Source organism: Fringilla coelebs (genome assembly GCF_963513975.1).
Source record: "Fringilla coelebs genome assembly, chromosome: 9".
NCBI classification, from domain to species: domain Eukaryota; kingdom Metazoa; phylum Chordata; class Aves; order Passeriformes; family Fringillidae; genus Fringilla; species Fringilla coelebs.
This window is the reverse complement of record NC_140067.1, coordinates 30,713,576-30,738,280: the sequence shown is the minus strand read 5'-3', so window position 1 is coordinate 30,738,280 and position 24,705 is coordinate 30,713,576. Positions and strand designations below refer to the sequence as shown.

Below are 24,705 nucleotides of genomic sequence, written 5' to 3'. Positions count from 1 at the left end.
ACAGGATACACTGAGACCTGCCAGGGTGCAGAGGTGAATCTCAGCACTCCTGAGCAGCAAACACTGAGCCCGTGCTGCTCATCTGAGAGGACAGAGCAGCGCAGAGCTCGGAACTGCCCACGGGTTGTGCTGCTGACCCCAGGGATGTCCCTCTGCCACACGCCAGAGGCAGGCCCGGAGCAGCAGGACCAGGAGCTGCTGTGGACAAAGGGCTCATTCAGAGGCCAGCCTGCATCTGCTGCTTGTTTGAGGAGGAGGAGGGAGATGCCTCTGAAGTGTAAGGAAATGTTTAAACCGCACAGGAGAGGAATCAAACTATGAGTGACTCGGACTCTTGCCCTGTAGTGCCGGCCCAGGGCTGGGACGGAGGGCGCAGGGCTGTGTGCCCCAGGCATGCAGGACCCGAGCAAGGGCGGCCGTTTCAGAAGAGACAAAAAGCAGATGTTTCACAAAAGCTCACTTTCCAGGTTTATTAAGTAAAGTTAACTGAATTGTTTTCATTTTGTGGGGATTCCTTTCCGTCTAACCCGGCGGGTTAACAGAGTTGCACAGAATCACGGTTGGACTGTGATAACCCAAATACAACTTTGGCTCATCTCACCGCTGACACATATGGAATGACTCGGGGGCTATTACATGCTGTGTCTGCTTGAGGCAGGTACATGTACAGATCAGCACAAGTTGCAAATGATAGTTTACATCCTTTCAAAACCGAGCAGGGCATCCAGCAAATGCACTGCCGTGAGAAGACATATGAAAAAGAAATGATACAGACTTGCAAATACATAAGAAGTTGAAGAGATGCAAGAAACCTCAAACACAAGAAATGTCAAGGGGGGAAAAAACCACTTAAATTCAGACACAATGTGTTCAAATGAAAACCCAGCTGTAATTTAAAGTCCCTTCAAAATGGGAAACATACAGTAACGCAATTAAAGAGAAGCCAGGTCTCATCCTGGGAAACGTGTCCAAAAGCACTGATGCACAAACAGGTTCAGAGTTCTAAGCAAAATGTCCCTGGGCATTGGTGTACTTGACTCTTGGAGCCAGAGCAAAGCAATTCATTACACTTGCTGGGCCCACTGCTGGCTCTTGGTGGCCTAACAGCACATAGGATCCCAGATGTCACAGAGAAGGCAGCACGCAAATGCTGGTTACTGGGAGAAATGCCACAGGCCACATCCCCCAGAGAGCAACTAGAGTAAGGACACCTAATTCTGGCAGCCTGGCTCCACTGCACACAACGTTAGTGTAATGTTCTGCAAGGTTCTTCAGTTCTTAGCTCACTCCTTTCTCAGCCTGAGTTGGTATGTCTTGTGCATGAGCACAACTGGCTGTGCAAAATGATCCAAAAAACAGAAGGGACAGGACCAAAGAAAACTGGCTGAACCTGGGGCTGGCTTTCAGCTCCTATTTTCAAATATCAGTTAAAGATTGGAAAGTTATCTACAAAAGAAATAATATAAATGAAATAAAAAAAATGGCACCGTCCACGAAATTAAAAAAAAAAAAAAGAGAAAAGAAAAATCTTACAACACAGCCTCATAAAAATGGCTTTGCAACGATAGCTCAGTCACAAAATGAAAGGTTCTAGCTCTTCGTACATCAGAAGAGGAAACAAAGCTAAAAAGTACTAGTCCACATTCTCTTAATAAGTTAAACTTACTTTCCCTCCCCCTTCTACAAAAGGGGTAGAAGCAAAAGGGAAAGGAGGCTACTAAAAATAAAAAAAAAGAAAAAAAAGGAAAAAAAGGGAAAAAATAAGAAAAAAAGATAGGAGAGAAGGAGAGAGTGCAAGAGAGAGAGAGACAGAGAGAGAGAGCAGTCTGTGGTCAGAGGCTCAGAGCAGGGCTGAGTTCCTTTTAAGGGTTTAAAAGATGCAAAACAGTTCCTCAAAAGTTCCCTCTCTTCAACAGTTAGCTCAATGCTGTAGCCATGGAAACTCAAGTAGATACTGGAGGAGAGATTGCCGGCGTTAATCCTCGATGATGATGGGCTCATCGTTCATGGGCTGGCGGAGCTGCACCGCCTGCATGGGCCGCAGGATAATCGGCTTGTAAGGGCGTCTGGCGGCTCGCTTGGCTTCCGAGGAGGAAAGCAGCTTGCGGATTTTCCTGCAGACAGCAAGGGAGAAAGGCAGGGATTACACAGGCACGGGGGCTGCTCCCCTCCCCGGGGCAGATGGGGCCTGCAGACGCCTGCTGGGCTGGCTGACAATGGCTCCTGGCTGCCCTGGGAAACTCGCATTCTCTGATTTATAAACCCCCCAGTGAAGAGGAAACTGCACTCTCTGCTCCAGAATCCTTCCCCAGTAGGGCCAAAGGCATTCTGGTCTAGCCTGGTAGGACCAGGGTCTCTTGCTGTGACAGAGCATTGAACAGTCAGGACAGCCAGTTTCCACACCTCTGATTTATTCTGAATTTATTTTGGTCGGTTGGACGTGCTGCAGGGAGCTCTGGGGAAGTTTACAAAGCCAAGGCAACACCAACAGGGTGCTTCCCCTTCGCTTCTCCCACACTGCCTGGGCCCAACCCAGAGATGGGTGATATTCACACCTTGGATTTGGTTAAGGATTTCCCTATATGTACAAGACTGGCAACAAGTCCTATCAGATGCAGGAAGCTGTTTTCCATATGGAGAGAAAGACAACACCAAAGTTTTAAAATTACCAAAGCAAGTTAGGAAGAGACAAATACTGAATGATTGCTTGTTTCTTTTTCTTAATACCAGGCTCAGAGATAAAGGAAGTATCATTAAAAAACCCCATGCAAACCCAAAATTGCAGCAACAATGAAAAATGTACTGTGTAATTAAAATGAGGAATTCTTTTATACAGAGGATGTCGTGGTGGTCAAAGGCACATAGGGATCAGAAAGGAAAGTAATAAATATTCACAAGAGTAGCCCACCAGTAGCCACTATGAGTCTTCAGCTCAGGAACTGGGGCAACAAGAAGGGTCTGACAAGGCAGCACCGCCTTCCCTCACAGGCTCCTGACAGAACAAGGTTTTGGCTGACCATGAGAGACAAGAGAGGAAGGGCTCCACAGCCCACATTTCAGCCACCTAACCCCCAATGTCATTTAGGGAACACTACTGGGCCAAAACCCCCCTTTGCTGGTTGTGGTTTTGGCTGGTTGGTTTGCTTTATTTGTCAGTGGAAGAGAGACCTTCTCACTGAGCCGATGCCTATCACTGTGCTATGATTTCTGCCTTTAAGATGTGATGGCTGCTGAAGAAAGTGGTCAAAATACCTCCCTTATCCTCAACCAGAACTGACAAACCATCAACTTCAGCTGAAGACTTTGAATCACTTCTTATCAGATTTGGTCATGGTTTTTTTGCCCACTGAGCAGGACAAGCTGCTGCACTTACACAGACACATTTTTTTGTTTGCCCAGTGTCCCCATTTCTCCAGCAGCTTCTAAAACTAAAAGGCCACAGGGTAAGGAGAGGTGAAAACAAGCTGGCAAAGAGGTGGTGGGGGAGGGAAAAAATAAATCTTGATATAATGACTTTTCCAAGATGTTTGACTGCAGATGATCCACCTTCAGCCAGCAGAGCTCCTTGCAGCACCCGTGTGTGCTCCATCAGAAACACGTCCTGCAGCATTCTGGATTCTGATCAGGCCACTGCTGCCTCCCCTTGCCTGAGTTATAAATGCCAAGCTCCTCAATGGGAGCCTTCAATTCAAAACTTATTCCTTTCACTCGACCAACTTTTCAAACTGCTCCTTCAGAGCATGGAGTTTTCCAGCATCTCTGTTGTGTTCTCAACAGAGCTACACAAAAAGGGGAGAGGGGGAGCATGTAAAACTTCAGGGAAACCTACTTGCTGTGACTGAAAACACTGCCTGACCCTCAGCTGGAGGACAATATGCAGATATTGCAGCTAGATTGATTGCTACGGAGCCAACACAAAGCTCAAATTGTTTCAGAGCTCACAAACAAGTCTTACATTCCTGACACTGGAATGCAGCAGATGGTTCAGGGAAAAGTTAAGAGGTGAAATGCCCAACAGAAAACCCGTGCCACTGACAATGCTCCATCGCTCAGGCTTCCCTGCTCTTCACAGCCTGCCAAAAATCTCCTTTCACCACTCATCAGTCAGCTAAGCAGCATGGCTGTCAGACAAAGAAGCCTGGGTGGTTTTTTTCCTTTTCTTTCTCTCTCTATTTTTAAATGGAAGTGATAGGATCTTACTGAGCTGATGTCAATCACCACAACTTTCATAAGAGTTGTGCTGGTTGCTGCGGGACTGATCCTTCCTGCCCCTGCCAGTGGTTCTGTTTGAGCAGAGGATTCTGTGTCTGCAGTAAATTGTTGTCACAACCAACACCACACTGGATGAACACTGTCACAGCTCTGTCCAGGTCAAAGGGCAGGACCTTGCACTGGCACGCTGCCACCATGCACCTGGTGTATTTCAGTGCCTTGGATGGTGAAGATGCCAAGAAGAGCTCCCCAGATGTAGGATTATGAAACAAGCCTTGAGCATCTAAGAGTGCATACCCTGGATCTAAGGTCTGTATGCCCTGAGCCCACAATGGCACATGAATCTGAGAGCTGCAACAGCAACCCAGTACCTCTTTATCAGAGTGACAGCAGTAATAAGAAAATTGCTTCCCCTGAAAATTAAATCCCTCTCTCACTTTATTTTCAATTCCATATATAACTGCTTTCTTTCACAGCATCCTGCAGGCACAGAAAGGAGAAGGGAAAGACATGGCAAAGATATGAGCTGGTGTGAAATGCACAGTTGCATTAAAGGTGTCCATAGGAACAAGTCTGACAAGGAAATTCATTTCATGTGTCTTCTGAGCTCCAACAAGGTGTTTCCTGCACTGAAAACTGACCATCAAATAGATCACTGGTTAGTAACTTGAATGTTACCAATATCACCTATTCTACAAAGCCCATCTTTGGTACTAGGCCCACAGAACAGTTCCTGGACATTTGAAATGCTTTGCAGGTTAAAGTGAAGTTTGGAGATGCCAGGATTCCTGACTATGACCTTTGTGCTGAACAAATGAAGACTCAGAGCAGTGCCAAATTTAGTAGGACCAGAAGAGACAAAGCATTAAAACTCTAAACCTCCTCAGTCACTTGAAGGGTTCAGACACCCAGTAATTCCCAGGTCCATCTCTGCAAGTGGAGGGAAAGGTAAGTGCTTCTCTGCTGTTGGAGCACTCACTGATAGTGCAAGTGTTGATAACTCCAGGCTTCAGACCAAGACAGAAGCCAGACAGCATCTCTGCTGTCAGAGAGGGCTGGAAAGCAGGGCTGCAGCTTTGCCCTGACCTTCACCAAGGTTACCCAGAAGAAAGGCATCAAGTTCTTGGGAGGAAACCACACAAGCCAATTTCTCTACCTTCTCATCACACCCAGAAGCAACACTCCCATCCTAGGAATACCAGTACTGGGAACTTTGCCTAAGGGACTGGGTCACATAGCTTCTATCACTCTGTCAGCAGTCTGTAAACAGTCTGAAGCGAAACTCACACAAGGAAAGTTTCTTCTACTATTTTTATCCTGTGGGCAGATTAACAAGAAGAATTAGGACTAGCAGAAGCAGTACCACCAAAGGAGGAAGATGGACATTGTGGGACTAAATCTCACTGCTACTGGTGGCAAATGCAAATCACTGAAAAATGAGTCAGCTCAGCCCATGGAAACCCTCTGTCACTTGCGGGTTCCAGGACCCAGACACACGTGGAGATGTCCTGAGGGGTAATGCCAGAGTTGAGCATGCAAGAGGACATGCAGAGCTCTGTGGAGGGGAGGCTCTGCTCCTCAGTGTCACCCGTGAGCCAGGAGGGCCCTATCCTGTCCCACTGAGATGGAACCTGCGAGGGCAGTGATGGGTCTGAACCAGGTGAATTCCCACCTCAGCCTTCCTCTCCTTTGCATCCATCTCCTACAGCAACTGCTCTGGAAGAAGAACAAGAATCTGCTTTCTCTGGAATGTAAGTGCATGATTATTTCCCACCCTTTACCCACCTCAGCACTGGCTCTGGTCTCTGCATTCAGTTTGTAGCATCAGACCTGCTGACAAGATCCCCCTCTAAGCTCAACGCCAGCTGCAGCACCCACAAAACAACAGCATCCCCTTAAATCCTCTGAAACACCCCATTTCCTACCTGGTTTCTTCAGTGGCCATGTAAAAAACATCATCTGGTGCATCAATCCAGTTCATCCTCCTCCTTTTCACTGGAGGCATGGATCCACCACGAATTAATCGGACTTTTGTTGGGTATGATTTCCCATTGAGCAGCAAGTTTCGGCTTGGTCCCTAACGTGATACATAAAACAGCACAGTTATGGCCTGCAACAAACCTGCAGCAACATCTGCTAAGCACTCAAAGGAAAAGAGAATTAAAGTTTTTGTATGGCTTGCTGAGAGTTTAAGGTAAATACCTCCCCCTCTGGCCCAGGACTGAACACAGAATTCACACATAAGCAATTGTTCACAAGCAGTACAAGTCAGGCGCCTTCAATATGCAATAGGACAGCAATACTTCAGCGACAGGACAAATAATAAATGGAAGGCATTACCAATAATTTGTGGCTTGTCTCTGAAAGATGACATCAAGTTCAAAAGATTGAGCAGCAGACTTAGATTTCAGCTACTACCATAAATCTAGAACAACTATTGATTTCAGGGAAGGAAATCTAGCTACAGAGCAAATCAGATACAAGAATCAGAATTTACAGTTATTCTGGAGTACCAAACTTACCCACGTCCTTTTTGTTCTAGGAAGGTCAATATTTAATGAGGATAGTATAGAATTAAATACCTTGTTGAAAACAAATGTAGTACTACAAAGCTTGGCAGCTTTCACGATAAAACCCTTTTAGTATTGCACACCACAGACTTCCCATAACAACACAATTGCTTTGCCAATCAACACAGGCATCATTTTCCAGACTCACAGTAAGCCCCTTACACTCAGCTGGAAAAACATGAGCTGTTATTAAGAGAGGTGCAGATGAAAAGGAGCAAAGTGTTAAGCTTCTCAAATGCAGCTGTCCTTGATCACTGAAGTCCAGTGCTGCTGCCCCTCTTCCTGCTGATCAGCACATTGAGAAATCCCACTGAAATCAGTAACACTGAGCAGCTGGGAAAGATGCAAAATGAAGGCCCAGAAAATTTGATATGCATGAATTAAAGCTGGTCAGAAAACACCCTGGTATCAATTCAATTGTGTATGTCACAGGCCATCATGCGAGGTCAGACCATCGCCCCACATGTCCCATGGAATGGGAAACTGAGCATCTGTGTGAGGGACGTCTGCCCTGGGAGACCCATCTCAAAAGGAATGGCGGGGACATGGGGACTTCAAATCCTTTAGTGTCAGGTCATTACAATAACTAACTGAATTTTAACACTTTGACTTAGAAAGGGAAGAATTCAGCCTAAAAACCAAGGGAAAAACCCAAACCCCTGCGTCTATCTCATTTTGTATCCGAGCAGAAAACAGAAAATGATAATGACTTATTTTTTGACCAGCCTTAATCAACTGCTCTAGCAAGATCTGCTTCCTGTAGAGCATCAGGGCTTTAGAGCTAACAAACCAACCCCCCACCTTTTAAAACCCTAAGCTCTTTAAAAGTGTTGCATACAAGTAAAATAACAATTTAATTTCTTAGTTGCCCAGCTCCATGTTATACAAGACAACTTCAGCACCACAGCAGACCACTGAAATACTTCAACAATTGCTTTTAGATTTGACATTTGTGAAGCAAAATGTTTCAAATAAAAGCTTTTCTGATGGCTTCATTTTTACCCCTTCCAGGTTTCTCCAAGAAAATCCATTCATTAAGGTTGCAAAGCATATTTTCTCCACATTTGCAAGATACACAGGAGAACAACTCCAGAAAAAGTTACTGGAAATACCTAGAAAGGGCACCCCTGTGCTTCCAGGCTGCCCTTTCTCTACCTACATGGTGAAATCTATTTCAAATTATACATCCTGAAATGAGGACCTTTATTTTTTCATTCACACTTGATCAGGCAACGAGAAATCAAGGCTGTTCTGGGAGTTTTACACTAAAACACCTAAAAAGTATGAAGTCATCAGAGATTTCTCCCTCTGCTCTGCACTGGTTTATTCAGCAGACACAAACAAGTAGCCAGTCTTCTCAGTGACACAGAATGAAGCTGAATTCATGGAGGAGTACAATTTACCACTTCAGATGGAGGAAGAAACCACAGGAATGCTCTGTCATTCCAAGCAGTCTGGCACACCCAAGTTCTGGCTTCCCCAAACACTGTCAGTGCAATAAAGCCTGTGATGGCTGTGCAGTGACCATCAGTCACACCTGCTGCTGCCTGGCCTGTGCCACAGGGACCCTGCTGACAACAATGTGCTGTGGCACTGCAGCTAACGAGGCAAGATCAACATCAGAAGATCATTTGGGGGGGGATGGAAAGGTATGCTTGAAGTTGTTTCCCATAAGCCACATGCAAGGGGGAAAAGGGATGCACAGCCTTTGCACTGGCCCCTTCACAATTTAGTGAGAAAGCATTCTGCCAGAGACACATCAATCAGACTGGCTATTTGCTTCCGTCCTTTGATTAAACTCAGCACAATAGATGAACGGCTACAAATATTTTTTACTCAAAAAAAACAAAACAAAACAAAACAAAAAAACCCAACGTAAAATACAAGCATTCTCAGCAGGTAACTTGCACACCAACTTGCTAAAAAAAATTAAAAGAAACTGTTTTCCAAACAAATCCTTCCATCATTTAAACCTTTCTCCTTCAGGGAAACACATTCCACCTAGCAACACATCCCAGAACTTTGCTGTAAGCAGCCACTCAGTTTCTGCATGAGCAAAACCAAAATGCTCTGTTCAAAACAGGATCTCATTTATAGATATAAAGGTAGATAGATTTGAGGTTTAAATTGTATTTAACCACCAAGATGATTTTGATGCCCCAAACCAATATTTTTTCCCTTTTCAGTGAATTGGGAATTATGACCAGCTGCAAACAGCAAAGGTGGAAGTGAAGCACTACGGTTTAATGGGGTGTTCTATCTAGTGTGGGTTAATAATTCTTCTTTTCCCTGTTTTGGTTAAATGAACATTCTCTTACCATTTGTCTGGTTTGTCCGTGGTTAGGCAGACCTAACAAACAGGAAAGAGAATAGAGCTGGTAAGACCATTGCTTTTCCAAGACAGAAAAAAGTACAAAATCAAAACACACGCAGCTACGATTACAACTGTGTTGTTTTGCTCAGCCTAGAGTTGCCTACTGAACTGACTCCTGCCCTCCTGGAAGGGTGGCTGAGAAAAGCTTCCTTGGCAACGTGGTTTGAAGAGCAGAGGCCCCAAGTCACAAACACGTTCCACTCGCCCAGTCCCTTCTCCATGTACTCAAACCTTGTTTCCCACTAGCACTAGAAGCACACTCCTCTTTCAGATCCCAGCCTTGCTGTGCATCTGGGCAAAAATCTGACACTCTCCTTTAGTCTGAGGAATATTACTGACGTCAAGGAGGAGAAAGTGGAAGGCATTATTCACTGTCAAGGCAGCAACAAACAGAATCTTCCTTATCCTCCTTGGGTCCCCTGGGAACTCCTCAGCTCAGACGTCAGCTACAGGCTGCTAGCAAACAGAGTGTATCTGCTGAACCTGCCACGAGTAAACACCTCCTGAGGCACAGAGCACAGCCACTGAGCTCCCACAGAGCCCCTCCCAGGCACACACAGCCCAGGCTCGCTGGGACCAGGCTTTGCTGTGCTGTCAGGTACCCCTGACACTGCCCTCAGCTGTACTGAGCACACACAGGAGCCTGCAGGACTCACAGAGCTCCTGGGATCTCAGGAAAAGGCATCTCGCTGTAAGGCAGCACGGCCTGGCACAGAATGGACTGGGACACCCAATAAAGCTGTTTGCTAGCACGGTTTTACTAGATGCACATTCCCAGAAAACACCACTTCATTATCATCTGTGCACCAAGCTACCTTCCTCAGCCCCTTCTGGGTGAGAACCAAAATGTCAGTGCAACAAATCCAACAGGTACTACAGGACAGGCATCAGCAAATGCTATTGCTGTCTGCAAAAGGTCTCAGTACAGAGTTTGCTTTCACATTCATAGGATCTTTGAACCCTGCCATTGCTAGTGAGTTAGCTGGGATTAAAAACTTTTTAAAGAAACCAGCAAGAATGAACTTTCACAGCTCATGGTCTGTATTCCAGCAGGTTCCTGGAAGTTTCTTGTTGGTAAAACCAAACACACTGTTCTTGCATCAAGTATAACAGGAAACACAGGGCACAGTAGTGTCAGGAGCAAGGAGGGTGAAGCAGGGGACATTTTCAGAGCACTGAGTATAGCATGATATACCACACTAGAATCAACAGTTTATATCAAGTGTATTTTCCATCCTGTGTAGATGTTATGCTATTAGCTACTTCAAATGGGAAAACACATGGCTTCAGTTCTTGCTGCATTTTTGTGCCTAAGTATCCACAGAGATGAAGAAATAGCTGCCAAAAATATTTCCATCAAGCCTGGTGAACAGATGTACCAGGCACCAGTAAGAAGGCCAGTAACAACCTCTGGATGTTGACAAAGGCAGCGCAGGCACCAGATAATAATTTGTTTTTACATGGGAGCAACTAAGGCATCCAAAACCCAGCTGTGAGCAGCTGTGTGGGATGGATGGACGGACGGACAAAGGGCTGCACGGGTGCTGGGAAACAGCACAGCCAGCAGGATGCAGCCAGAATCTGTCAGCTTCAGAGCTAAGCTCCAGCACTTGTTACTCTCTTCCCCCTTCCATAACTGAAAGATTATGTTTTCTCCATTCACAGAAACTCTGAGATGTAAATCAACTGATGCTAGTCCCTGGATTGAAGCCACATATTTTCTTTTAACCACACTACAGATCAGTTCTTTTCTTGTAGTTAAGAACGCCCTTGATGCCAGAAAAGACTGTCCTGATATGTGGCTGCTGCTGCACTGACTATTGCTGGATGTACAACAGACAGTAAACACTGCTATTTCCAAGCACCAGAATTAAACCAGAACATTCCATGGTGAGAAGCTGAGGGATGCAAAGGCTGAGCAGAACTGCTGCTTGCTCTGAGCCCTCAAGCAGCACAAAAGCAGTGCTAACAACAGGAACACACCGCCCTCCCAAACTGCCATGTCTAGGATAAAGCTGCTCATGACAACTTTTTGCTGAAATAAAATAGGACTCAAAACAAAGCTACAGCTTCAATGCAATTTATATCCTTGCTTTCACAGCAATAAGGTATCAATTAGCACATTAATATTGGTGAATTAACCCATGAATTTTCATTTTAGTCACACTTCAATAACTGGAGCCTGAAATAATGAAAACAGTCACTTAAATGACCTTATTCAGTTTGCAATTAAAAAAAAAAAAATCACAGTAAGAGCATATACAGTACAGCCAAAGCACTGCTATTAAGTGAGCAACCTCTATGCACAATCCCCACCAAAGAGAGGCACAGAGACAGCACACCTGTAACCCACTGTGCAACTGCTGGCAAGTCAACAGGATGCATCTGGACTGGAAACAATGGATTTTCACCCAAAAGTTTTTGGTGGCTTCTGCGTGAGAGAGGAAGCCTGTGAGACAGGCAGCTCTAAAAACTAAACCAATCCTGTGTCTGTGGGGGAGTGGTGGCACAGGCAGGGAACTCACCATGCCAGACTCACACCTGCCCCACGTGCCTGCTCCACTTTCACAGATGAAGATTTGAGAGATGTCTCTCCATGCATCCACAAGCAGGTTAAAAATAAGATAGTGTAAGAATTTAAATCAGGAGCAAAATACAACAGTTCTGGCAGCTCCTCTCCAGGGAAAAAAAAAGTCTGACTATATTTTATGGAGGAATGTCTAGAGAAGACACAGAGTAGAAAATGTGATTATTCCTTCTGATGATATCTAAGGTCCAACTGCTTGAATTTGCACAACATCCACATCAACACCGACCTCCTCCAAATGACAGAAAAATATGCAAACAATAAAGGAAGTATTTTCAGGACTGACCAAACTTCTAAAGCCACAAAGTGTAAAGGTATACACTGACAAAACTAAGCAGGTCTTCCACTCTTTTGCAGCCACAGAAATTAAAATATATTCTGAAAACTCCAGACTAAATGTTAGGGTTTTTTTCCCAAAGCATTGAAAAGAACCCAAAGCTGTACAAAATCTCTTGCCATCCAATTCCTCCTGCCAGTCTCCTCTATACACTGAAATAAAGAGGAAGACCCAGAGGATAAAATGCAGACAAAGTCAACTGAAGCTATAGCTGCAGAGAATGATGAATGTTCTTTGCCACAGCCGATTCTACACCTTACTGACATGGCAGTGAAACAGCTGATCACTGCACAGAGATTAACTGGCACCCTCAGGGCAGGGCTGCTCCCCACTGCTCAGTGCCAAGGACCTCAGAACTGCTCCTCAAGCTAAGCACAATCAGAGATTTTGGATGAAAACCAGTCCAGCAGGTTACTATGCCCTAATAATCCCTTCATTCCTGAAGTACCAAAGCTACAGCTGAACAGACTTTGTCCCAAAGAAATACAGGTGGGGAAGGACTGCAATCAAACAGCAACACAAGTCTGCTACTGCTGCTACTTTGCAGCTTTGTGTTATCTTTCAAGGATGGGGAAACCACCTCTCAGTCAAACAACCTTTTCCAACATCTCATGACATTTACATCTCATGGTTTTGGATTTGTTAAAAAAAAAAAATAAAAACTTTTAATGAGAATGCCTAAACTTCCAGCAGCAACTACAGCACTGCCCCAAGAGCACTCTGTGGGAGTAGGGGACTGCTGGCACTCAAAAACACAGAGAGAAAGGGAGACTCTAATTTCCCAATGGAAAGCAAACCAGCACATTGGTCCCACTGGATGTGACTCTAGACATGCTCTTTGCTGCTCCAGTCCCATCCCCTGCGACTCAGCACCTCGATGGCACAATTCCAAAACTACCCCCACTGCTCACACTCTGCCTGCTGTTTTGCCAGTACCACACAACACACAGCTGCCACGTGGAGAAGCAGGAGAGCCTAAACCCTCAGCAGTGTGCCCAGTGCAGGCTGCAGCACAGGGATATTCCCATGAAGTCACTACAGCAAGCTCCGAGAAGCTGCTGAAGCGTGGAGAACTTTCTGCTTGCTCAGAAACCACCCAGTGCTTTTCCACACCTGAACATACACCCTGCTGCTGGGGATTCACAGCCCATTTCACAGTCTGACACAAGTCTGTACAGAACTGACCTTGTACCAAGAGGAGGAGTAGCCCAGCTTCCAGCCTGGACACAACTCAGAGTTAGTAAACTTGTGTTTACTCAAAGTTACTAACTCCAATCTTCTGCATATCCACCGCACACAAAAACTGTTTTATCAAGCAATTAGTCACAGATGGCATTTGGTTCCTACTTTGTTTAGCCACAAGAAGCATCATACAGAATATGTAAGATGCACTAAGAAGCACATCTTCAATCACAACGAATGCAGAGAATTTCACAACCAGTGACTTCACTATTGCTTTCTAAAATCCATATACTCTCCATGTGCATTTTCCTGTTCCAAAAGTAATCCCCCTCCTGGGACTCCATCCATCCCAGCACTAACAAACACATCAACAGTACCACATTTATGAGTAAGCTAGAGAAAAATATAGAAATTCATGCATGAACAAGGCTTGATGAACAAGTATTTCACTTCCAAGTTACTGGTTCACTCGAGGCAGTCTCAGTGTGTTGACATACACACACACTTTTTTGCCAGCTTGCAAGAACACTTTAGCACCCCTGCCTCTCTTTATAACTACCAGGAATGTTTTACTGCTGTGAGTGTCCACCTTCTAACAATCAGAGGCTACAAACTTTCAGAAACGTAAGTGCCACAAGCAGAACAGAGCATAAATTGTGCCAAACACCACCTAGACTTAACATTTTCTTAAAATTCTGTTGCACATAAAAACAACGTTAAAATTGCAATTTACTTACCTAAGTAAGTTCCTACCAAGATTGGCAAAGGAAAAGGAAAGAAAAGATTTAAGGTTAAAAAAGGGAAAGATTCAAGTAGCTCAGAATACAGTAGCTCAGCCCCATGCAACAAATCGAGATACACAGACTGGTTTGGCTGCAATGAAACACAGAAGTGATCACAGTTCTCTGTTGGACAGATAAAACCAAGACAACATTAAACACACAGTAACTCCAAATGAGAGATTTTGCAAAGAGCAGCTTTAATTTTGGATGGGTAAGTACTGGTCTGTACCCAGCTCCTTCCACCAAGCCCTGCACATTAACATCACTGGATTTTGACAGCACTTCCTAAAATGCTTGGTCCAGCAGGTCACACTCCCTTGCTGTAACCACAGCCCCTCCCAGATGATGTGTGAGCTCATGCAAGGCTGTACCTCCTGCTACAAGCACTTCAAGAACCCTGCTAATACTTTCTGAACAGTGGCATCCAACTGCAGAGAGCCAGCAGCTCTCCTTGGATAAGCACACTGAGAAGGGAGAGCTGCTTTCTGTCTCAGGGTGGACTCCATCAATACTGTCCACTCATATTCCAAAAAGAGCATCACGGTGGATTCCTCCTGGCTGTAACACACCAAGTGGTTAAAAAAAGAGAAGACAAAACAATGCACCTCTCTGCTTTAGGATTTGCTGATCCAAGCTATCTAAACTAGAAAGCACTGAATAATTCACTGTTCTTAGCATCAGGAGTATTATACATCATACACACATATATATGTGTGTATGTATTAGATAGATAAGATAGATAATATGTGTCACACATTCCACTCAATTACAAATTCAGGCTTTGTACTATCCAGGGCACTTGCAAATCTGCCCTTGCTCTGTTATACATTAATTTCCTCTCACATTAATTACACCTGCTCTCTACCATTGCCTGGGGATATGCACTCTCCTCTCAATCAACATTTGCATCTTATTCCATGCCATCACTCCTAAATGAAATAGTTTTCACTAGCTGATGCACAGAGCATGATGACCATCTGCGGATTTTATTTTCAGATCTTTCTTCACAACACCAAAAGAACCTAATCAGAGTATCAAGGCTAAACTGAAGGCAAGTGAAAATTGTGTCACTTAGTATCTGAATACAAAATCCCATATTAAATCCTCAAAAATAATCATTACTTTAGGCAAATAATCTTAGAGTGAGAAAGTTGCACAGGCACATGGCTCTTGGGGTCTCCAAAATGTAGTTCAAGCAACCTGACATTCTTCCCAGGTGTGCTGCAGCTGGCACTGAACATTTCCTCTCTTGTCTCTAGTCAGCATTACTGGGGTCTGGATTCCAACAGCTAAAGCCAGGCCTTTTCCCCAGCACACCCCCATTTATTAAAGGACCAACACTCCCTGCCATTTACAGTAATTCCTGGATGGGCACATTTCCATTGGCTGGTTATCCATCCCTCAGTTTTTAAAAGGACAGCTGGGGTCACTGGTGATAAAGGCAGAATTTTAATGCAACTTATGCATACAGGTAAGTCCGCATTTTCTGCAACTCTAAATGAGCCAGAAAACCCCAAATATATATATATATATATGTGTGTGTGTGTGTGTATGTATATATAAAATACTGAGACAGTTTTGGTCCCCTACATAGCTGATGTTAGAGAACTTCCCTATCTTTCCACCTTGACAGCTGCTTTTGTTCAAGAACAGTTCTTCCACTGCCATCCTCATCTCTGGATAACTGAACTAAGGCCATGCCAGGCTGATGAATGCTTGCACTTTTGGTTCATTCACCTTTCCCAAAAAGGATGTGAGAAACAATGAACCAGAACATGTTAAATTAGACTGACATTCCATTTGGGTTTAGAAATCCCCAGCAGCAGAAGCAAGGTATTCCAACAGTTAATTAACCTCGCTCAAAAATCTGCAGCTTTTTTCCAGCCAAAGTCCCCAACTGTACCTTCTGGCTACTGCAGCTTGTTATTCCACCCCCAGCTAGACTGAAAGCCCCCTATTATTATACTTCTGCTGTTCCTGTCAGCAGAGACAAGCATCTGCAACTTCCACTTTGATAGAAGCATTTTCCATTATACAGAGTGTGTTCCAGTCCCTTCCCTGTTTTCATGGCTCTTCTATAAACCCTCTCCAGTTTTCAGCATTCGATCCACCACCATGTTATCAATGCAAGTTTGTTGCTGGGAAAAGCCTTCCCTTTATTGCAGCTACTCATTCATGTTCTCCCTCTTTCTGCCAATTTTAGGAGTGCATGTGATGACCCTGAAAAACAATTTTGATTAGATGAAAGCCAGCATGGTGTAAAAGAGAGGGGAGAAAAATAAAAATCTAACAATGCTCTCTCCCTTCCCCCAGCAGGAATTTGCATAGCCAAGTACCACACGGATCCCACACTGCATGGCTGTAAGGAATCAAGTAAACAGGTTCCTGCACACAAAACATCCTCTCTCTCTCCCCAGAGGAAGTTTCATGGCAAAGATTGTCAGTCGAGCTCCAGAACGCTACTGAAAAAACAATAAACTACTGATTTTTAACATCTCACTCTGTTTGACAGCTTATGAGACTCCATGTACTTTTCATGTTCCAAAAATAGTATTCTGTAGCAATTTGTCCATGCTAAGTTAATGTTGAAGGAGAGCTGGGAAGTGTACTGTATGCCTAATGATGCCTCCAACATGATTTAAAGAGGAGGAAAACAAAATACATGAAAGAACTACAATCTTCTTGTAAAACAAAGTGGAGGCAGTGAGAACATGAGATTAAGACTATTTTCCTGTTCTTGGAATTCAGGCACTGGTCAAAGCTCAAAATGCCTGGCCAGATAAATCATTTGCACAGCTTGAAGAAGTTCAGGTTTCAAGGGCTAAGCAAAGATGAGTCAGAAAAACAAAAGTTAAAATTACTTAGCAGGAACTACAGTAGCAAGAGAAAAACAAAACAAAACAAACAACAAATAGAATTTCAAAGGAAAAATGTGAACTACTCCTTGAAGTTCAGCAATCGTCATGTATAAAGATGTACCTTAATGCTTTACACTATACAGACACAAGCTGCTACCTGGTTCTTTCCTGCAATGAAACCTCTTGATTATATTCTGCTTTACAACCTGGCCATGAGGAAAGCCTTACAAAACCATCACATGCTATCATTTCCAGCGTTCAGCCTTCTCCCCTGTGTTTGGAGACGATGCCCCAGCACCACGAGGCTTTTATCACCAGCAGAGAATTCAGCTAAAGCCCACCATAACAGTGTCCACTGTCCCCTGTCACAGATGGCACAGTGACCTGTCCAAACCCTGAGATGTGCCAGCAATGCAGCACACCAGCAGGAAGCAGAAAAAGTCCTGGATAACAGATACAATTTTGCAATAGGTTAACATTTCTTTGGAAACTATTTAAACACAGGTGGACAGTGTCTTCCTGAACCTAAAGTTGTGCAGAAAGAATATTTTCAGCCTCTCTGTGCAGACATCTTAGCAGCATAATTTTTTTTTTTTTGCAGTACACACCCCTTCAGTGACCTGAACTAGTCAGTATGTCAAGAGGAGATGAGAAACATGAAAATAACACCCCCAATTTCCCATAGTATCTATGTAAATGCAGAATCTGACCAATTATAACAAGCCAGGCTTACTCTCAATCTTTTTCTACTATTTTAGGACAACTATAATCCAAAAATCAGTTATTCTGAATAGATGGGTTTATTTCAATCCTTTTATGCTCACTCACTGGCTCCTAAATTCTGGCCACAAGGCTTCATCACTCTCACTGCCATTCACCTCTTCTTCACAGCAGTTCCAACTGCTGCCCTTCCTGCCAGCAGCCCCCCAGATGACTAAGCCTGGATGATCCCATCCAAAACCAAGGAGAAGCCTCAGTGCCACAATCCCAGTCCTTTCATGGCACAAGAAACCAGTTGTATCCACGCCCACAAGCAGCAAGGTTTACCAGTTCCCACACAAGGCAGCTGGGAACCTGTGCTAAGAGGCACCAAGACACAAACTGGCACCAGGAGAGAAAAAGATCCACCAAACTTCCACCACCTGCTTCCCTGTGCCCAGCAGATCTTGATCCAAGTTCTTTAAATGTTGTTTCCTTGCAGGTGGTTCCCTTCCCTCTCGGTCCTGGCAAAGCTTCCAGCAACCCAGGAAATATTACAGATGCAAAACTGCAGCATAGCACACATTTTCCATTCACAAATAAATCTCAGCCAACAGGTTTAAGCTGAACTGCTCACAAGAATATCCAGTTAACACTCACTACGCCAGCAGGTAAATAGATTCTGGGAGTGAACTGGATTCTGCTACTTAGCAGTTACAGGTACAAGTGCTCCAGCAAGTATTTCAGTGGCTGGCTGAGAACAGACCCAACAGGTAGAGCAGCAGGTGCTCGGGAAGATCCAGGCCCTGCACAGCTACACACAACTGCTTCAGAGAAACACAAACTCTGAGGAACAGGAACTTTTCCAAAATCATCTTTGCAGATGGCTCCAGCAACAGTTCTAAGTGAATGAAACACTAAAAGAGGGACTCTCCATTTCCAGAAAATTGTGTCAGGTTATCAGGCCCAGTGCTCTCTACAGAGAGAGCCTGCCGGAGGGAAGGATCTGTTCTACCTCCTTCCTCTGGGCCACAACATTTCTGAGCTTCCCAAGTGTGCCATCTGCTGAGGAGGACATTCAGCAGGGAGCAGCAGGTCTGCCCATAAGCAGGTATACATCAGGAGCTGTGGAAATTCAGTGAGCTACTCTGCAACTACATCCCTCATTACTGGACAAAGCTTCTGAGGAAGCCAAACCGAACAATGCAGCAGGGTTTTGTTACTCTTCCCAAAAGACAAGTTACAAAGCACATAAAAACTCAGCAACAGGGTATCAAGGAATAAATTCCCAAAGAGAGCAAGACAGTAGAACAACCCCTGTCCTTGCTGCTGTATTCTCCACATGCACTCATATTTGCATGCATGTAAATATGGGTAACAGCCATCCACTGTCTCAGCCATGAAACACAAGGATTATCATCAGGGCATGCAGTGCTGGCCAGTTCATGGCAACATGTAAGCTTTTGTGTTTGCCTGTTCACAGTGACATTTTGTGTTTGTCTGTCTCCCAAATATTCAGAATTGGTCCGTTCTACTACATTTGGAGAAGTGACATCGTATATACATTTCCTGCATGATCACAAATGAAAGATTCTGACATCTCTTCAGTACTCAGAACAGATTCCTTTTTAACCAGTGGAAATTTTGAAAATCATTTTCTACTGCCTGCAGAGAATGTGCAGACATCTCTAACCAGTGTGACTGTCCACTCACTGGAAAATACACAAGGTTGAACTTGGGACTTGATGTAAATACTGTCTTCTATTTCTTTTGCTCCAAGCAAATTCAAAGCAGTTCAAGACATGTGAAAATTTGCTTTCTTAGAAGTCAAACAGTGAAACAACCCCTATTTTCAAACCAACCATCACAGCTTCCTGCAGTTTCACAGAACTGCTGGAAGACTGTTCTGTCAACTTGAGGAATTAGGAATCAATTCTCAACACAGGACTTCATGTCTTCAATACAGTTGCACAACTTGTTGCCTGCATGTGAAAAGCCTGAAAGGTGAGCAGCAAAACCATGGGTGGAAGTGGTTACCCAAGGAACACTTAGACATCAACAGAGAAGGTGCACACAGACTCATTAGCCACAAAGCACAGACAAGCCAGCAGATGAAACTAAAAATCACTCTCCTAGCATAAGCTGAGCGCAGCTTCAAGGTCTTACCCCTGCTAGGCATCAACAGGCGCTTCTTCATGTTGCCTGATAGAGCACAAGTGAACAGAAAAGAGAAAAACATCACATCAGCAACCTGAACAGCAGCAGTTTTAAAAGTTCTTAATGTTAAAACACAATCAGATATCATCAAATGTTTGTAATTATATAAGCTACTTATAAAGTTAAAATTAAAGGTAAAAAATGAGAAAGATTGGATCTCCCTCCCTGCTGGAGTCACCACTACACCAGCTGTTTCCTTTCCCTTCCCTCTGTGTTCTCACTCAGTTCAACAGACCCTTTTCTCCTCATCTGACAGAGACTGCACTTTCTCTTCCCTGACACTCTCAAGCAAGAGCAATTCTTCAGAACAGAGACCTGGAGTCCACACCAGGAACATCCTGCCTCTATCTCCCACCTCAAACACCTTTCCCTTGCCTCCTCTTCTTGAGGAGGTGAAGCCCAAGCACAGAGGTGGTGAGTAACAGGGCCATCAAGGGAAACATCACTCAAAAAGTCTATCAGGGTATTCTTCACACTACTAATCTAAAAACTGAAGGGCAGTTTCTCCTTCACTAACCCATTTGCAAGGTTGGCCAGGGCAGGCAGAGTTCCACTAGCACAGTGCATGCACCTCCTAGGCAGTACACACCATGTGCCTCACCCAAAAGGAGAAATGGGACAGGTGGCTTTTTAAAAAGTTTAAAATAACCTCCCTCAAGAATAAGAAATTCGGAATTTATATAAAGGACTATGAGTTTAGATAATCTCCATGTATACCGAAAGGGCAGAAGAAAAAGCCTACAGACACAACAAATTTTGTGGGAAAATATTTACCATCCATTCCATTGTGTTGTTCATAGCTTCTTTTTCCCAGGATAGTTGGGGACCCATTATTAATGACAGGTGTAAACTTAGCAGGAGTCAGATTGTTGAGAGAACTGGACAAGCTCTTGGCAGGATCTGGTTTTGGAGGACATGGATGAGACTCTGGTGGAAGACAGCAAAGTAGATTTTTTTAATTAGTAAAGATACTGGAATGATAAATCTGAAAACAACCTGCAAACTTCCCAGATGACCAAGTACACCTCCTTTTACATACAAACTATCTCAGTCAAGAGTTTTGAGATTGCCACAGGAGATTGCTACTGATATAAAGCATTTCCATATATTTAGGAATTCACCACTACTAAAGATATGAAAATCATTATCATAGTATTATCCTAAAAAAAGATTTGATAGCAAAAGCATTTTGCATCTATTTCTGTAACAGTGTTCTCCAGTAATTTGGGGTGATTTTTGGGGTGCTGTATACTACAACCCAACTTTGGCCATGTTGGTCATGCAACACACCCCTAAACTCAGGGGAAATAACAACTCTGACAGTTTGCTTGAAAAGTTTACAAAAATACAATTTCTCCAACAGCAAAAAAAGTGAAGATTCAAAGATCCACTATAAAGAACACAACATCTGAATTCAAGTTTTGGGCCAAGGCAGACATCAAGCCCACACTCTTCAACTTTGAGTTGAGAAAAGACTTTGACAAAGTTACAAGAAATAGCAGATGAGAACTTCAATTGAGTCTTCCCTCACAGGCCCAACAGCAGAATAAAATATAAATTCAATCCCACTAACACCAGCAAAAAAATCTCCTTGCCAGTCCTCCATCCATTTCCATCACTCTTTTCTCCCAGCTCAGCAATCAAGTGGAGACCCTGACACAGTGCAAGGAAGGCTCAAAATCTGCTGCTACTTTCTGTACAATTATTAAAATAAGGATATTATCCAACAGCATACTTCTCCCTTCATTTGCTCTCTTCTGTTGCACTGTATGTTTCCAAAGGTTTCTCAATCCATGTATCCCATTAGCACACAGCAGATGTACAATGCCCCACAGAGAGCAGTAAATATTTAATACACCCTCAGCCTTACAATATTTCATCAACAAAAATGTTCAAAAAAACCTAAAATCAACTCCAATGCTGCTTATCTAAATGAAAAGGCAATCAACTTCCCTGGTAAGCTGGAAGCCTTCAAAGAGGAGAGACTCACGTTTGGCTGCCAGAAGAACCTGAGGGATGTCTGCAGGGCAACAGGGAGCACTGGGGAAAAGCATTTGGCATTTGTCTGGAGTCAGCACTGGCATGTTGCACAGCATCACTCTGGATGCTTCCAACAGCTCAAACTTACACCAAAGTTCTGGATGGAGCTACACAGTCCTGCCCCACAGATCATCGCATGAGATAAAAGTCCTCAAGAAAATTGTCATTAAAAAAAATAATAAAAACCCCACCAAAACCTAAGAGGAAAGTGAAAAATAGAAGTATGATCCCCCTGTCTAGATTCAGCACAGAACAGCCATCAGCTGATTCACAAGCTGTGGGACACAGTGCTGTCCTACACCCAAGAGGCTTCTTGAAGGACCCAACTGCACAAACTGCCTCCAGACAGCCCAAATCCAGAAGAAGTGAATAATCAGCTGTTCCCAAAACATGATGTTAGTGCCTCTACTAGCAGATGATAACTTGTCTCCATATCCATCAGGAGCCACAGCAAACACATCCCTCCCTTCACTTGAACAAGTTTCTGATAGAGCTTTATGACCCCAGAGTGGATTGCAGTGACACTGTTGGTCAGATAAAGTAGGAAAAGTAAAAAGGACAATTAATGAGATGGGTTTCATGTTTTCTTTTGTTTATGGGGTGGAGTTTTTTGTGGGGTTTGTTTTTAATGCAGAATGAGCATCTAAATCTTGACCCAAGTGGAAAACCCAAATGGTCAGCAGAGTATCTAGGAGGGTGTTTCCTGTGTTTTGGGGGTTTTGCAGGTGATGGTTTGGTTTGTTTAATACCTAAATACCGGAGTACTGCTTCTAAAGGCTTTCGAACCACTTGCTTTAATAGCAATGGGTTTTCTGATGCCTCAGGTAAACGTGCTGTGCCTGTAAAACACAGAAAAATAATTAGAGGGTGAAGACATTTAGCTATTATAGCAAAACCAAATAAGTAAGTAACTCCAGTGTCCTAAAAGAGCTTTGCCATTAAAAGGAACTTTACAGGTGGCAAGCAGATCCTGGCAACAGGACAGAAACACAGAGAATGCTCCATGTAATAGCAAACACAAATGTTTTAAAACAAACAACTCATGAACTTTCAAAGTTATTTTGCCCAGCCTACCATCAGTTAGAAGGCTCTGCAAGTACAGCTGGGTTTTGTGAAAGCACTAGCTACGTGCAAGAGAGCACCTCAGCAAGCTGCAACTCAAAACCTTCCAGGACAGAAGTCTCAAAGGACTCCTTGGCAAGGAGGTCCCAGGGGCAGCTCACTCACATTCTGCTTTGATTGCTGCACTATTGATAGGCAGATATGGGTGTCTTGCAGCGTGCCAAGGGCGCAAAATATCTCGACATAAACGTCTGGCAATTCTGGTCAGTTTTGTTGTGTGGAGATAGAAAGCTTGTCGAGTCTTCATAGCAAACTTGGGACTCCCACTGTTTCTTACTGGCACACCATGAGGACTCTGAAAAGAAAAGAAAATAAAAATGATTTCTGAAAAAAGTAATTATTAGAAAGTACCACTGCAAAGAAAAGTAAGTATATGTAAAATCACTTTCAACTACTCGTTCTCAGACACAAGAACAGAAATGGTATTACAAATGAAAATATTTTTAATCCAGCTATTCCGCATTTCCCAAGTGTTACCCCTAATATCTCAAAGGATAAAATGAAGGTAAACCTTTTCACTGTCACAAGCTTTAAGGTAGGGATCCAAAAGCCAGACATGAAGAAGTTACCTGGTGCTATCACATGATTTAGAGCTTATAGGCTCAACAGAAAGACTCTCCAGTTTTGGGTGCTCAGGGTTGCCCTGGAGGTACAATGCAAACTCTCTTATAAGAAAGTATTTGTCAGAGGAGGGGAAAATCAGAAAGAGCTGCATAACAAAAATATATACCAAAACCTCATTTTCCAAAGGAAATGTATGGCATGCACGAATGGTTTTGGCTCAAAGCTGCAAGAATTTCTTTTAATTCTTACTCTTAACTCAACAAATGTACTCACAGATAGATTTCATATTCATTTTATATAATAAAGAATACTACTGGAAGACATTTATCAGCTACTGAGAACCAAAGTAGTTATCCTCTTTATGAAAAGCAACTAAGTCAACCAATGAAATAATGCAAGTAGTATCTTATCTCAGACCCACCCACAGCTGGAAAACAGGAAGAAACTTCAGTTTGGGGAGAACAAGGCTTTCCCTTCTATGACTATTTACATACTTTTAATTAACAAACAAGAGGTATAAGGCAGTTATCTCAGCAATTAGGAGGCTTCAGAGGGCAAAGAGAAGCCTAGATAGGATAAATGCTAAACAAAAGAAATGGAAAGGGAATGATAGCAAAGAATAGGAGAGAGGAAAGAAATTATCCTGAGATAAAAGTTCAGGGTGTGCTATCCCTCTATGCATGTAATACAGTTACCTTCTCCAATCAGCTTAATGTCTAATGCTTCCAGATTAAACTCTTACCAAATTCAGAAAAAACATCTGAGAATTTTGGTTTTTGAATAAGAGAGAAAAAATGAAACAGAAACAGCTCATACAATGCTTACTCAAACCTATCCAAAAAAAAGGAGGATTATTTAAAAAATAGCATTAGGTAGAAAAACAAGAAAAAGTATCTCTAAAAAGTCACTAGCTATTTGGGACATATCTAATTTTGAATATGCCTTGGGAGAGTAAATAGGTTTCAGGAAATAATAAATTCTTTTGGAGAGAGAAACCAGCACTGTTCCCCCTACAGCAAAAATCATGGAAACCAAATACCAGAAACACCGGCTGGCATTTCAGCTTCTCCCATCTCCACTAAGTCATTTCATGCATTTGAAGGCTGGTTTGCTAAACAAATGATGGGGTTTTTTTCCTCAGGGCAGTACTTGGCAACAAGT

The 24,705-nt window shown here is 43.4% G+C and overlaps 1 protein-coding gene across 3 annotated transcripts in view; it reads right to left on the bottom strand.

The window, feature by feature from the left end:
- Positions 1 to 510: 510 nt before the first annotated feature.
- Positions 511 to 24,705, bottom strand: part of MTA1 (metastasis associated 1) — a 57,442-nt gene continuing 33,247 nt past the window's right edge. Inside the window, exons 12-19 of one of the 3 annotated variants that reach the window (XM_084211585.1) lie at positions 23,086 to 23,275; positions 22,608 to 22,697; positions 20,593 to 20,745; positions 19,768 to 19,803; positions 14,000 to 14,011; positions 9,101 to 9,132; positions 6,138 to 6,289; positions 511 to 2,114 (exon numbers count right to left, since the gene is read on the bottom strand). In XM_084211585.1, coding sequence (XP_084067711.1) covers positions 1,976 to 2,114; positions 6,138 to 6,289; positions 9,101 to 9,132; positions 14,000 to 14,011; positions 19,768 to 19,803; positions 20,593 to 20,745; positions 22,608 to 22,697; positions 23,086 to 23,275 — 804 coding nt within the window. In that variant the 3' untranslated portion in view covers positions 511 to 1,975. The remainder of the gene's footprint in view (positions 2,115 to 6,137; positions 6,290 to 9,100; positions 9,133 to 13,999; positions 14,012 to 19,767; positions 19,804 to 20,592; positions 20,746 to 22,607; positions 22,698 to 23,085; positions 23,276 to 24,705) is intronic. The other 2 variants (XM_084211586.1, XM_084211587.1) reach the window with 2 other exon arrangements.